Below are 15,890 nucleotides of genomic sequence, written 5' to 3'. Positions count from 1 at the left end.
AGGAAGATAAATTAGACCATTGACAAGTTTAAAAATGATTTTAAAGGCCCTGAATGCATAATTCCTATTTTAAACAACCTGCGATGTATTGAAGTCTTGGGTTTCCAGTCTTCCATTTTTTATAGATTTTTCTGAATTTAAGAACATCTAAAGTACGGAAACACCGACTACATGCCATACACTTACTCTAAAAGCTCTTTCTCCAAAGTAGAATACGACCATGCTCTGAGAACACAAGGTTTCCCATTCCTGGGAGGACCAAAATCTGAATAAATTGCTAGTTAGATGGTAAAAACAGTACAGAAGTATCACAAGGCCATTTTCCACTGATCAAGTGCCCTGGGAACAGTGCTGGAGAGCCTGGTGGTTGGTGGGCGCAGGGATACAGATGTGGAGGCAATCATCCCATTCCACCTACCATGCCCCCACAATCAGCTTTGTCCTTTAAAGGCCATTGGGGGAAGCTTTTGGGGTCTGCATTATCTTTGCAGAAAAAACTGCAATGCAGCCTCACAATTGGAGCCTCAAATGCAGTATAGGCAAGGCTGGTGGCATCATAGGTAATGAAGAGCAAATAAAGGGGTGCTGTAAGTGGCAAGACCGGGTGGGAGGGGTCAGGCTGTTTGAATAGGCCTGTGCTTTTGTATTGTACGTTTCATATAAAGCGCCGTCCCTCCCCCCGCCCCCATTTGTATGGGCTCCATGCGCTTTGTAGTTTAACACCCTCAGTGACTGGAGTCCATGTGTGGGAGATTCTAAGAGTTCATTTAAAGATGTGTGTGTATTTTGCCATTAAGGAATTAAGTAGGCTGGCAAGGCTCCAGTAAGCAGCCTGCAGGTCAGGCACATGGGCGGGTGCGGTTAGTGGTTTTAGAATAGAGTTCTAGTGCCAGAGATGCGATGTGTGCCCAGCTAGACCAACATTTTTCATAGGTTGTCGCTGTATACTGATGGCAGAGGTGTTGAGGTACATCAGGGGGTTTCAGTATGGACGGCTATGCGAGCTGCTAGACCGGAAAAGCATTTCCATAGCTGCATTCTAGAGTGCATGGATGGGTGGCCATGCCAGTGGCCTGTGTGCACAGATGCGGTGCAAGGTATGCATACCGTAAACTTGGATGGACTTACTCTTCAATGTCTTTCTACATCCAAGGCAATTTGCTGGCTCGCCAGTTGTCTCCCTAGATTGCGGTCTGAGCAGTGGGATGTTGTACCATTCTCTTTGAGCGAAGGGTAAGGGGGCAAGTTTGTCATGGTGTGTTGCTGCAAACGCTTCCGGCATCCATTGTGGGGGGGGGGGGGGGGTTAGAGGGGGAATGGCTGGCTAGGTGTATTGGGTCAGTGCTTCTGTGCGTGTTTCATCCATATGGAGTAGGAGATGTTCTCCAAAGGGGGAAGGGAAGAGCCAGGTATTGAGGACCTTTCTGAATGCCAGGTGACTGTCAATATTGCGGATGGGCAGGGGCAGAGCTCCAGATGAGCGTCGCTTGGACAGAGAAGTAGGACCTGCCCAGCCTGGTGAACTTGTAATGTGGGAGATGCTGGGCCGGAATTTAGTGCCCTCGAGTGTGGTAGCGAGTGTCTTGGGAGGAATTCTGGGCCTTTGTTGTGGAAGGCCCAGTGAGTGATGCACATTGCTTTAAAAAGCTAGCGTGTCGACCAATAGAGAGCCAATGGAAGACCGTGTAGGGCAGATGCGTTTTGGGGTGGGGGTAGGCTAATGAGCAGACATGCCAAAGCATTTTGGCTGCTTTGCAGTTTCCTTAAATGAAATGCTGGTGCGCCTAGGTAAAAGCAGTTTCAGTCTAAGCGGGAGAGGATGAGATTATGGCAGAGAAACAGCGAGGTATGGGAATATATACGCCCCTGGATGCGTAGATGGAAGAAACAGGTTCTGATACAGAGTTGATGTGTTAGCAGAGGGATAAACTTGTGTCCAGTTTGCATCTAAGGTGGTTTTACAGAGGTGGGGGGCCTAGGGAATGGAGGCCAGGGGATAGGTTAGGGAAGAAGCGCTTAATTTCCGTTTTTCCAGGATTGATGACTGCGTGGTTGGTCGTCATCCTGTAGTCCATAACGGTCGGAGCCTGGCAATTGTCGGATTTTAAGGATGATCTGGGCGTGGAAGCGGACGAGTGCAGCGAGTAGGGTCAGCTAGATGTTGAAAATGAGTGGAGCTAGGGATGCGCCTTGTGAGACCCATTTTGGTACTGGTTGTGAGGTGGAGAAGGATGGAGGAACAGGATTTGTGAGCGATTGCAGATGAAAGAGGAGATCCAAGAGTGGGCAGCATCTTTGATTACTAAGGAGTGTAGCCCATCTAGGAGAATAGTGTGGACAATGGTATAGAAGGGGGCTGAGAGGTCAAAGAGAATGAGTACACCGCAACCTTCTGCGTCCGATGTTTTGGGTCATCCCAGACGGAAACTAGGGAGGACTCAGTTCCTCAAAACGGTCTGAAGCCAGATTGGGACGCAAACAGACAACCTACAATAAGCATTTGCTAATTCACCAATTGCTGCCACTGCACAACACACAGTCCCCAAAATACTACTAGGTGCCAGGCTTTGAGCTTAACACATGCTTGCTGCTGACCTTCAGTGCCTCAATGTTATTGAGGTATTCACACATCAGCAAGCTAGGCAGCATGAACACCATAATCCATGAAGTAGTGTTCCAGCTACCCAAGTACATGTATACAGCACACTGTCCTTCACCCATAACCCGATGGTAAGGCTAACGGCAATGGCCCAATTATGGCCACCACAACCCTGGTTAGATACCCAGCTACATGTGGGTTACATGAGTTTACTTGTTTATTTTAACATTGTGTTTAGTTTTTGGTGGTTGCCAAGTTGAGGGAAAGAAATTATTCAAAGTAAAAAATAAAGATCCTGGGGGACCATAAAAACTAACGAGAATGAGAACTAGTGCAGTGACTGCAGGAAAACAGAAAATGGTGTTTAATGACCATATACACCCAATAGGGTATGGGGTTAAACATGGCATGTCGGGGGTCTTTTAAAGATGAAACATTTTATTCTATAGTCAATAGCAGTTTCAGCCAGACAGAACAGAAGGCTTCTGATCAAGCTCAAAAGGAATATGAAAGATGCGTCAAACAGACCAGTGTGCTGCAGTTAAACCGGGCTATAGAAGCATGTAACATTGCCTCGCATGCCATTATTGGATTCATTGCACAAGTAATGTCTCTGGAAGGAACCCCTATACTTCTCAAAGCATCTTACCCACTACACCTGTGGTCCCATCTCCAATCTCATCATCCTGAGACTTTGACAACTCCACCATTAGTTTTGCAATCTGATGATCCACGTCCATCATACTCAAAATGGTTGCACCATCATTAGTAATAGTCACCTCTCCATCTCGATCAACCATCATTTTGTCAAGCCCTACAGAAAACAATACAATCAGTCAATGGAAATTAAAATAGAATATAAAACATGCACAAAGATCCCAGCACACTCACCATTGGGCCCAAGCGATGTTCGGAGTGTATTCGCTACTGCTTTTGCTGCCATTATGTGAGACTGAAAAGAAACAAATTGTAAATCATGCTGTTTCGACAGATCAGTTGCCAGTCTTAAAATCACAAACTGCCCGTCCTCATAAAATTCACTTGCCTCATGTAGACACTCCTTCATAGCCCAAAGCCTTCCCCAAATCTCTAGCGCTTTATTTTTGATAGAACATCCTGTTGGGGAGATTTCTTTAAGCACTGTGGGCAGGGTCAGGTGCACCTTCCCGACTTGGTATGGTTAGTGAATGCGTTTTAGCAACTACCAGCAGACTAGGGAACCTGATTTTCTTTGTTGAATGGTTTCCATGCTTCACCGAAATTGTGCATTTGTGGAATCATCACTTACCTCCCTGTGCATCCATTTGTCTACAAATGGCTAGAAATATAACACAAATACAATGTGCTACATTACATTAAATCAATATCGCTGCAGAAGAGGTCAAAGTTACTGGGATGTCATAAAGGCTGCCTACTATAGAATCACAAGACCAATGTTGTAATCCAGGACTATCCATTTGACCAAACTGTTGGCCATGAGCAAATTACTGAACGCCAATAGAAGGAATGACAGCAGAGTTCATTTTTCAAGAAGCCATTTTGCACACCCTTCACACAATCCCTTTAAGAAATCCAGGCTTCCAATAGGTGAATGAAGTCACCTGATCCTGCCCCAGTCCTATTTCTACAGTTAGCATAGGGCAGACTTGCTCGGGTAACCAGCAAAGGGCAGTGATTATGGGAGATTCCTGTTGGCCTTTTAACTGACAACCAGCCCAGCACTGCAGCCACTCCCCCCCCCCCCAACCCCTGCTATGCCCCCCATACCAGCCACCCCCTCCCCCCACACCCTTCTCCCCAGCCACCACCTCCCAACCACCCACTCACCCTCCCCCTAGATTCAGATCTTGCACCTAAATTCACAAATTCAATGTAGTGGAAATGCACCTAAACTTAAATACCCAGTAGTGGAGAAAATGCACCTAGATTCAAAACACAGCCAGCCACTGGGCAGAATGTAAAATGGAAAAGCAATGCAAGAGTGGCAGGGTTTTAATTGAGCACAGTAATTGCAGTGTTCAACGCCCGTACCAGCCTTACCTTAATTGTCACTGTAGGTTTGTCCTTAAGGCGTCCTCAGGCAAACATGGATTGTGCTGCCCAAGAGGAGCGGCCCTTTGCCTCTGGCCATTAGCTAGCTGGCTGCCAGTGCGAGGTAGCCCCTGGTCCCTCAATTAAGAGGCAACTATCTCAGAGGCCAGCCAATCACAGGGAGGCAGAGGCGTGGCGGGATGAGATACGTAGGATGCCAGGAAGGAGGGGAGCACGAAAAGAGGAGGGGGGTGGAGGGGGCAAGAAAATTGAGAAGGTGAGGTGGGCACTTTCCCTGGACCTGAACCACTCTAACTGGAGGGAGCAGCAGGACCTGCATTCACAGGCCTGCTGAAGTTGTAACACACTGTCTTGGGCCCAAAGAGCAGAGAATATTAGCCAGCATAGTGGGTGGTTGGAGGCCAACTACTCTGCCTCAGAGGGGGAAAACTTTTTTTTTTGTTTTAATAAAGTGTGATGCTGCTTTGAGCACGAGATCAAGGAATTCATCTGGAAATGAATTTCTTGCATAGGTGATTACAATTTAGATACGACACATACACCTAAAAAAGTCAGAAGATTTTAACCCAACAGCCACTGTGGTGCCTTTGATGGAAAGAGGAAGATGCAGACTTAATGCATTTATCAATGATATGTAAACCGGTTGCAAACTTTTGCGACAGGTTACACTAAAACGGTTAGAGGTCCCTGAAATACGACGTTTGCGTGAAGTAACCAAATGTCAGAAAATGCATCGCTATAGAAATTTAGCTATATTGGATTGTGACTTCATCTCAGCTTACGGACTGAATTTAGTGGGCTCCTAGCGATGGCATCCATTGACACCAGAGCATCTTAAAAAAATAAAGCCAAAAAAAACGGGGGGGGGGGGGGAGGAGGAGGGTTCTCCCCAACCCCCTTCAATGGTTTTAAAAACACTTTTACTAAACCCTTTACCATTGGTAAAAAATGCATTCGATTTCACCCCTCCCCCCCCCCCAATGCTTTGTTTTAGATGCAATGACCAGATAACAATTTGGTGTAATACATTATAGATAATTGGTGCCTCCCACAGTCGAGACCAAGGATTGCTGGTTAACTTTCAGGACTCTTCAGCAAGCAGATCCTGCAATGCAAACATAGAAGGGATTGTCTTGCTTCTGGGCTACAAATCTTTGTTTATATACATATATGAAGGGACGCTAGATAAAGGTTTCCCTGGCCAATATGTGATGGGATAGAATTCCCAGAAATATCTTTGGCAGTCAGTTTGTGTTGGTTATGGCTATTAATTGTATCAAAACTGTCTGGCTTGATGTGGCACAAAACTTTTAGGTTTGTTTTTTTCATTTGTTCTTTATATTAAAAGAGGTTTTAGGGGGCGTGGCCTGGAGCACCATCGATAAGGCTGCTCCATTAATGGCCTCTGTGCGAAGCCAGCTGTTATAATAGTAATGACACGGTTCCTGCTTTTGAAACCGGCAGAGGGAAGAACTTTGTGACCGGAACATCTGGGGAACATATGGTGGCGGACTGAGCCACTAACGCCCTCCAGCTCACCCATACAGCTCAGCCCAAACACGCCCAGCCTCCGCATACTACAAAATGGCGGACATGCGCAGCGAGAGGAAGAGAGACCCAGCCCCAAGCTCAGCCATCCCAGTTTAAGTGGAGCCCCAGGGGAAACCCTACTCTCTGCCACCGTGCAGCCCGGCCAGCCGTAGCAAAGCAGAAACCATGTCAGCCGACGACCCCGCAGGAAAGAACTCTGTGTTGCTCCAGCCCCCGGGCAGGAGCTGTTGATGGAAGCAGGGACTGCCAGATTGCTTTTGGGGCCTTAGCCAGTCACTGAGCTCCGCACCTCCAACAAGATTCCGGTTCCTGCTGTGGCTCTCCTGTGGCGAGACTGGACCTTGCTGACATCATGGGCAGAGGACAACCCCCCCCCCCCCTGTACCCTGCAACATAGATGCAAAGCGGTGTGCCGATTGCTCAAGGGGCCCTGGTGCCTGGGACCCGCGCGGCCTCTGGAATCACTCCAGACGGCGACCTCTTCCTGGGGCGCCCCTCATTGCAATATCTGCTGAGGCCATTTAATGATGAGACGCCAACACGGGACCAGAGGTATGGACCCTGCTCTCCGAGCACCCCAAAACAACAAAGATTAACACGGCTGGATCACCCTAATCGCTTAGCCCCCTGCCCAACCAGCTTTCTTTGACATGCAGGGAAAGCTCAGATCCATTGAAGCCCATGACCAAACTGTCTACTGCAACCGGACAACGGGCCTACGCCTGGCCAAAATATTCACCATGCGACCTTGGTGGCTCCTCTTGATGCTCCAGACACAGAAACTGCGACCCACCTGGGGTGTTTCGATGGGCCTTGGACGTAGGGGGATCGTTGCATACTGAAGCACAATGCACCAATAGGACAAAATCACTCCTGGCATCAGACTGCACAGCAGCATTCCTCCTAACGCAGAGAGCCCGCAGCCTCGTTATGACAGAGAAGGCACAAACACCCCTTAGGCAGAGGTGGTCTGGGGTGCAGTGCCCACTTCAGTTTTGCTTGAGACTTGCATCCGGGAACCCACTCCGAAGAGGCCAAGAAAGCATTCTAATCTCTTCCTCGTGGACGTCCTCATTCTCTCCCGCTTACCATGTCTCAAAGGTTACAGCAAGATTTCCCAGGTTTCGGTAGAAATGGCTGAACACCTTAAATTCTCGAAGAGTGCTAACATCTCTACCATGCTGCTCCTGTCTGACAAGGGGAAAAAGACAAACACCAAAATCCCCACCGTAAACCACCTCAGATGGTGCTGGCCAGCTGGCAACTAAGGGTGACATACAAGCCTTCATGTTGGACATTAAATCTGAATTTCGATCCTGCATGGCGGAACTCACCACTAAACTTGGACAGAACAGTGGGTCTTAGAGGCGGTACAGAGGGTGTGGGAAGTGAAAGATCTGACCCAAGAACACTCAGCGACGCTTCTGGAGGAACACCACAATCCAATCCCTACTCAACAAAAGGGAGTTCCTGGAATACAAATTTTTTTTTCAAAAAAAGGATCTGGAAAACAGAGGTTGGTGAAACAATCTACATATTCAGGGGTGCCCCCTCCTCGGTCCCGGACCAAAACCTGGCAGAGTACGCGGGAGACCTTTTTCAATCTCTTTTGCCACACCTGGATAAATCCCAACTCATTCTACAGACTCTGATCCCGGCGCGGGGAGTGGACTCCGATTCCCCCCCGCCCCCGATGTCATTACCCAGGTCCATTTCTATCCAACCAAGGAAGCCAATATGGCGATCGCTCCCAAGACAACCTAACCTTTCAAGGTCCCCCCGCCTCCCACCTTCAGAACTTCCAGAATCTAGCAATGCAACTATTCAGGAGAGCCCCAAGGCCCTTGACACTATTCCTTCGGGACCAACACATCAGATAACGTTGGCTGTTCCCTACTGCTCTCCAATTCTCGTACAAAAGGGTTCCCCGGACAATTTGTCACCTGGAAGATGCTCACTCGATCTCGCATCCCAACTCACCCGAAAAGAACGATGGAGCCTTGCCTGATTCGCCAAAAGCTGGCTCTGTGGCACTCCCCAAAACCGAAGCACACGACTAGGACAAAGGTCCAGAAAGGGCGAAAAGAGAGTGGACTCCCTGCTGGGATCTGATAGACAAAAAGACGAACAGGGACCAATGCCCTAACACCGTCCCCTTCAAACCAAATGTTTTTATTCAGTCGGTCCAGGGGACACCAACACGCTTGGGAACACAAAAGAATTACCTACCTCACGTGGGCTTCGCACGGCCCATGCCCGACTCCGAGGCGGATGTCATCTGAAATCCCTTGGATTGAATCACAAGACAGTTTTAGCCCAGTTGGCAGGGACATGCTGACAGAGAAGGGTTGGCTTCCCACGAGTTTGCAGTTATGGCTTCACGTTGGAAGCTCATGTTAAAACCCACATAACAAAAATGCGGATGGCGACTGAGTTACACCCGGCCCGAACCCCGTGATCAGGGAACACCGACGCCACAGGGGTACCCCAACCACACCAGAAACTGAAGTTCACCTCGCTGAATATTAAAGGACTGAACACTGAACTCCCCCCTCCAAACGGAAATCAGCATTCAAACGGTCTCAGGATATGGAAAGCTTGGTGATCTTCTTGCAAGAAACACTTATGCCCTCAGATTTCACACGCCTTCGCAACAGGAATTTCCCGCTTCAATATCTGGCCTTTAATAGAACCAAAAAAGGGGGTACAGCCATCCTTTTCGCCAGGAATGTTCGACCTGAGAAATTAGAGACCCTACTGTTCCCAGAGGGACGCTACACGGCAGTTAAGGGCTTTATATATGGACAGCTTTACTCCCTTGTCTCGGTTTATGCTCCCAATGAAGGGCAGGAGGCATTTTATGAAGAACTGGACGAGACCCTCCTTCCCTTTGTTGAAGGCCAAATTATCATAGGAGACTTCAATGGGGTCACAGACCCTGCATGAGACAGATCACATCCGCCAACCCCCAGAGACTTTAGGATTGCCACAAGCCTTCATCTGCTTCCAACTCTGGGGGTGGTGGACACGTGGACAGTGCTTCACCCTGGCGAAAGGGACTTCTTCTCACATAGCATAGGACTGTCTCAAATTTATCTTTTACCAGCCTCCACACAAGTCCTCGCCTTTGTTGACAACGTGACCATTGGGACAAAAGGGTACTTTCTGACCATGCCCTGATTACACTGATCCTCCAAGCCCACGATCCTGCTCTACCTCGATGCCGTGGGAACTTCTATGACCCCATCCTGAATGAAATGCCACTAAGCGTTTCCATAGCCACAGTTATCAGGAACTTGTCAGGAAAATCCGACTGAAGACACCTCCCCAGCTAACACATGGGATGCCATGATGGCAGTAGTGTGGGGGCCTTTACTAATCACACACAGGGTGGCATTCCATAAACGCAAACGGCAGACCCGTATAGATCTTGAAGAAAAGGTTCAAAAAGCAGAGGCCCATCATAAGAGAAAAAAAGAGGACCCAACGCGCCCTACAAACGGCCTGGAGGAAGTTGGAAGCCCATTACGCAGAGGAAACCGCGCACCTACTGGCTAAATCTAAGCAGGGCTACTATGCTAGTAACAAAGAAAGCTCCCAGTGGAGAAATTGGCTTAAGCGAAGAGAAAGAACACTATAGTGGGCCTCCTCAACCCCCAAGGCAAGGCCCAGTACGAGTACCAGAATAAACTACGATTGGCAGCGACCCTGAGACAATGTCGGCGTCACCCTGAGACAAAGCAGAACAAAAGGGAACCTACAGGGTGCCGCTCTTACACAACTCAAGGAGCCCGACAGAGGATCTTGACACCCCACACAGGTGAGGACAGGCAGCCATCAAGTCCCTAAAACCCAGAGCACCAAGCCCAGATGGGTTCACAACAAGGTTCTATGAAGTGTTTTGCCCCCAACTGGTAGCCCCGCTGACAGCCCTCTCCTCATTTGGTGTTTCGGGACCCATCACTCAGTCAATGCAAGAATCCATAACCGTGCTCCTTCTTAAACCAGACAAAGGCCCCAGTAAAAATAGCTCATATAGGCCAATTTCTCTATTAAACATTGATGGCAACATTTATTCAAAAGCCTTAGGAAATCGCTTAGCGAATGTCCTTCCCAACTTGATAGATCCAGACCAAACTGGTTTCATAACACATAGGTCAACATTGGTAGGGCCCAGAATCAAGTGGATATCGCAACAAGACCCACATAAACTGACACTGCTGGCTTTGGACGCCTCCAAAGGCTTTGATAAAGTAGACAGACCTTTCTACACCTTACACTGGAAGCTTTTAGCTTTGGGCCAAACTCTCGGAAACTCGTCTTGGTAAACTATCGGTCCCCCAAAATGCTCTTTCGGGTTAACTACTATCTTTCAGACCCGATCCCTTAACCTGTAGAACCAGGCAGGGATGCGCCTTGTCCCCTCCCGTTTGTCCTGGTAATGGAGCCCCTCGCCCAGCAGGTTCGATTGGACCCGGGCATCAAAGGCCTTCCCCATCCCCACCGCCCAACATAAGATTTCACTATGCGGATGACGTGCTGCTATCCGTAACATACATTCGTCCTTCCCAAACGTCAGCCCTTAAAGAGCTTAACAGCTTTGGGAGGGTGGCAGATTTTGCCATCATTTTTGAGAAATTGACTGCCTTAGGGGTAGGCCTGGGACCTGGGGAACGAGAGATCCTAGAACCCTTACGCCCGATCCCCTGGGGGTCCAGATCCCAGTACGTCCTGGAGGCGTATACCTATTGAATTCCCCCCGATCTTTAATGAGCTAAAGAGATCCGGAACCATGGACCTCACAGGAGATCTCGCTCACTGGTGGATCACTGTCTGCAAAAAGAATCTCCTTCCACGATTCCTCTATGCCTGCTACTCCCTCCCCACTACGATCCCACTGCCCCCCGTCCCTCCTACATATGCAGAGAAAAATGCTTTGGTTTATTTGGAAAGGTAGCAAGGCAAGGATTTCCCAAAAGGCCATGATGGGCAGTTCTAGATTGGTAGGCGTGCGGTCCCCGACCTACGTACATACCAGGTAGCGTCACAACTGGCGCATGTTTGGGTGTGGACGTCCGAAATGGAGCAATCCCTCCTCGCATCCCCTTCGCTTTCTTCCACACATTACGTCCCCGTTACGGGAAACCTGGGCTGCGACGTTGGCCACCACTAAACATACCCTTAAAACGTGGGACTTGGGGCATTAAAACATAAGGGTATCCCAACCCCTGAACTGCAAAAAGTGAACTGCTGGGGGGCGTGAATCCCTGGGACAACTCTTTGAGAATGGCCACCCCTTCCAACTAACTGAAATGGACAGGTTCTCTTATGCACAACTGCAACACTGGTGCTCCAATCCCCAAACTCGACAAGCAGCTATGCGTGCCCCCAGCCCTCTTGAGCTTACCCTGAAGGATCTGCTGCTGCGGGGGAAATCTCCACGCTCTACAAACTGTTACAGGAGGATACTCTCACCACAAGGTTCCCCTACATGGAACAATGGGAGGCAGACCTAGGGAATGGGTGGACATATGGTCTAGAACTCATTCCTCCTTCTGCCTCACTAATCGGGAACGTGCCCATAAATTCTTCTGCGATGGGACTACCCTTCACTCTGGATGCATTACTTCAACCGATTACTTGAACTCCACAACACCCCCCCTCCCCCCACCCGGGTTGGCACCAGTGTGGACAGCCAGGATCATACTCTAAGGGGTAAGACTGAGTCAATCCAAAAAGGGACTTTATACCTTGGGCAATACTCACTCAGAAACATAGAAAAATATTCCACAAGTCCAGCATAAGTGCTGGTGTCTCACAGGTGAGGGGGATTTAGCAAAAATATGAAAATCTAACCTAATGTACTCATAAAAGTCTGAATCCTGCTATGGTGAAGTCTCACCACTTGAAGATACCGCAGTTTACATTGTGCCACTTTTGAACTATCCTACTAGGTTTGCACCTTGATCTTCCACTTTACTGTGTGGGTTCACTGCATCTGCATTTGCTACTGTGAGGGCGCAACACTGAATTTCCTCTACTGCAAGGTTCACTGCCTTTGATTTTTTGCCATTGTGAGGTCTTGTCAAAATACTGTAGTATTTTGCATACGAAAAAACCATTTAAACAAAAAGGCAACATTATCTTCTCTTTATACACTACGCCACATTCAAAAATGAATGTTGCCACCCTTGGCTTTTTCTACTTTGAGGTTTGCACCATTTTGGGCTGTATGGCCTTTAAATTGCCACTTGGAATACTGCCACTGAGGTCTCACCAGATTTGAGCCTTGCTACTGTGAGATTTCACCACATTTGAAGATTCTCCTGTCAAGTTTCACCACTCTGAATTTTGCCACTGAGGTTTGCACCTTTTTTCTGCTGCTTTTTTAACCTTGCCATTTGAATTTGCTACCGTGATGGCCATCGTTTTGAGTTCTGCTGCCATCGAATTTTAGCGCTTGGAATTTTGCTATTCTGGCACTTCACTACATTGGAATTTGTTACTGGGAGGATTCGCCACATTTGAATTCTGATTCGAACTTAAAGCCTCATTGGGTCAATTTGTACTGCTTTGATCCTTAGCACACTCAAACTGCGCTGGTCCGGTCTCTTCAACCCCTGAATTAAGCCACACCAAGGCAGCACTGGTCTCAATCTACCACTTTAGATTCCAAATTCCACAATAAGCTAGCTATCCATCTAGCTTCCAATAACTGCCAATATCTCCAAAGAGGCTACAAATGGTTCAGTAGAAAGGACACTGATCACTTGGTCAGACCGTCTACTCTCCCAAGCATTCAAGAGACGCAACTAGTAGCACGTTCTACTTCGCCCTCAACTACCCCTCCTACCCATACACCATCCTCTATGACATCCTAACAGACCCCTGCCTCCCACCCATCCCCCTCTCCTCCCTGGACACCCGACCCCCCTCTCCATCACACCTACTATTGCCGACCTCCGGAATTTAAGCTCCTTCGAAATTCTTCCAACAATGCTACCTGTACATCTCCGCCACCACTCACATCCAACACCCTCTCTGCCCTGCTAACACCTTACAACTCCAACCTCCCCATCTCCACCCACTACCTTTACACTCACTCCCCACCTGCCCCCGCTACCCAACCCTCTCACTCTGCATCTTCCATCACCCATCGGGCACCCACGCTGCCCAACCCAAATAAAACAATGCCAAATAGTTAAAGCAGGGCTGATGCATTATTCCCACATTTCTTAGCAAGACTGCTATGTTTTGGGACAGTATCTGAATTTCTTAACAGAGCTGCTGTTAAAGCATGAACATGCGCAGGCATTTTCTGCAGCAATCTAAAGTATAGACCAAGAACAGTGTCTGAGGTCTTCCCGCCAACCTCCGACAGTGTGAGAAGATGGCATTGCTGCCATACTTCAATCCTTTCTACTCAGTCTTGTGCTTTTCAAAACTTCTGCTTCTCCCATGTCTAATTACTGAGTCACACTGCCAAAATGCTAGCACATTTCAAAGCCTCATGAATCTCCTGACTAATGTAGGATAGTCCAAACAGGCTTAGAGCTTTGGACATGCCATTTATGCCGGGCAAGCCTCAGATAGAACTGCCAGTGCCCTAACCCTATGTGCCTATGAGTCTGCATCAAATATGCATACAAGAAACAGGTAACACTCAATTGTAAAAATAACTGACATAGTACTAAATGTTCAGTGATTCAGAACACACATTTCATCCGGGATGCTCTACTTGTAATGGCTCATAACACAACGTCAGGGCTGCTATACCTGCGATTGCTCAGAACACACCTCATATGGGCTCTGGTCAGACAAACCTTTTCCAATTCCCAGTCTAATGGCCAAACAAAGGTTTGCACATATCTAAAAAGGAGCACCCAATGGTAAAGCTGCACTCATTTTTAAAAAGAAAAAGCATTCAGTTTTTTGGATATTTATTGGTGCCATGTTAAAAGACAACCTAAAAAACAGGAGAGGAAGAGCAACTCTGAACCTAAGAAACACAGAACAAAGGTGTGGGGGAAGGGGCGAAAGGACAGAAGATACCAACAGCCCTGCTACATCTATCTATACTATGTATGCCGTCAGCTGCTTAACTGTTGCCAACTCTACTGGATACTAGCATCTGTGCTACAGCTCCAGATCCCCGACATACAGAGTGGCAGTCCATAATGTCCACTCAAGACTCTACCACTACTTGGGAATCAAACCCACTAAATTCCTGCCACCTCAAACAATACGAAAATGGACCCTTGGATAGAGATGACAACATGCTAATTTATCTTTAATAAATCTCATACCACTTCAGTGTAAAATATTTATTCTCACTTCAGATCCATAAACATTCGTCCCTACATTCCATTCATGCACACTCTCTCATACAATCAATAACATCAATACAAATAACCTAATACTTTAGGTCACAGTCTGCAATTTCCAACGTGAACAATACATCGTATTGTTTGACAAGTATTTAGCCTGAAGGACCCAGGATTTTATCAGGCAATCCCCTTTTTTGTTAAAAACCTCAGGCATAGCCTCCCTCTAACTTCCATCAGACCTACTAAATTCCTACCAGAGTTAAACTTGGGAACTAAGCACCCCAACAGATACAGTGACCCTCACAGGTTCTGACTGCACTAACACCTATCCGATGGATCACACGCTTTGCGGCCAAACCAATACCCAATAAACCTTGCTCCATTAGAGTTAGAAACAAGCTCGGCCCTAGACCCTACGCTCTACAGACTAGGCTACCAACTAAACCTAGACCCTCCCCCTCGCTCAACAACTTCACTTTCCAAACCAAGTCATAAAAGGCACTCTAGAAAAACCTTGTCCCAAACCGCCCGCTAACAGCACTACCCAGATGATCAAAGGCACCCTAATCAAAAAGCAAGACCAATGGTAGCACATGCTGTAGACATAGTCGACCTAATTCAGAGAAATTAGACTTCTTAGCTATAACCGAGGCGTGGCTTCACGGAGCAGCTGGTACCCCTCTTTTACCTGCAATCCCTGACAACTACACCATCCTGAGAGCAGACAGAAGGCTCTAGAGATGGTGGCATTGCCAAGACCAGTCTAGGACTTAAGAGTGCTCACGGCAAATTACCCATCACCGATTCACACACAATAACCGTGTACCTCATCTATAGACCTCCTGGTCACATCGGGTGCTTTGAGGAAGAGATCAACTTAATACTATCTGCAAACACCAAACCCACAACGCAATTATTAGTGCTAGGAGATTTCAACCTTGGTCTCAATGACCCTAGTGACCACCACGCTGTGGCACTGTAACACCCTTACAGAAAGAGTCAATCAACCTACCCACGTCAAAGACAGAACCTTAGACTGGGTGGCTGATGTCAATTGAGAGACAACAATCACCTTTACTGAACCACAGACCTGGACATACCATTATTTACTGTCCTTTAATATACTAGAAAGCACACAATTTCAAGACCATCCCTGACCAGGAGTAAACGTAACATCACTAGACAAGCTTGTACCTCATCTGCGCCCCATCTTAAATCCCACACCTACTGAACCAGCCACGCTAGTAGACATACAATTCAAAAATCACGCAAGCTCGCCCCTCTCAAAATGCATAGAGGTAAACCTAGAGCACAGCTGAATTACACCCCAACTAAAAGCCTTGCACTCTGAAAAAAGAAAA

At 47.7% G+C, this 15,890-nt stretch overlaps 1 protein-coding gene across 1 annotated transcript in view; it reads right to left on the bottom strand.

Moving 5' to 3' along the window:
• CCT5 (chaperonin containing TCP1 subunit 5) overlaps positions 1 to 15,890 on the bottom strand; it is a 120,208-nt gene that overhangs the window by 100,606 nt on the left and 3,712 nt on the right. Inside the window, exons 2-3 of the mRNA XM_069613732.1 lie at positions 3,491 to 3,551; positions 3,249 to 3,413 (exon numbers count right to left, since the gene is read on the bottom strand). Of these exons, the coding sequence (XP_069469833.1) occupies positions 3,249 to 3,413; positions 3,491 to 3,551 (226 nt within the window). The remainder of the gene's footprint in view (positions 1 to 3,248; positions 3,414 to 3,490; positions 3,552 to 15,890) is intronic.

This window comes from Ambystoma mexicanum, chromosome 5p, assembly GCF_040938575.1.
Source record: "Ambystoma mexicanum isolate Mex_15411 chromosome 5p, UKY_AmexF1_1, whole genome shotgun sequence".
Classification (NCBI taxonomy): Eukaryota; Metazoa; Chordata; class Amphibia; order Caudata; family Ambystomatidae; genus Ambystoma; species Ambystoma mexicanum.
Note: the sequence above shows the minus strand (reverse complement) of the source record. Positions and strands in the feature narration are given on the sequence as shown.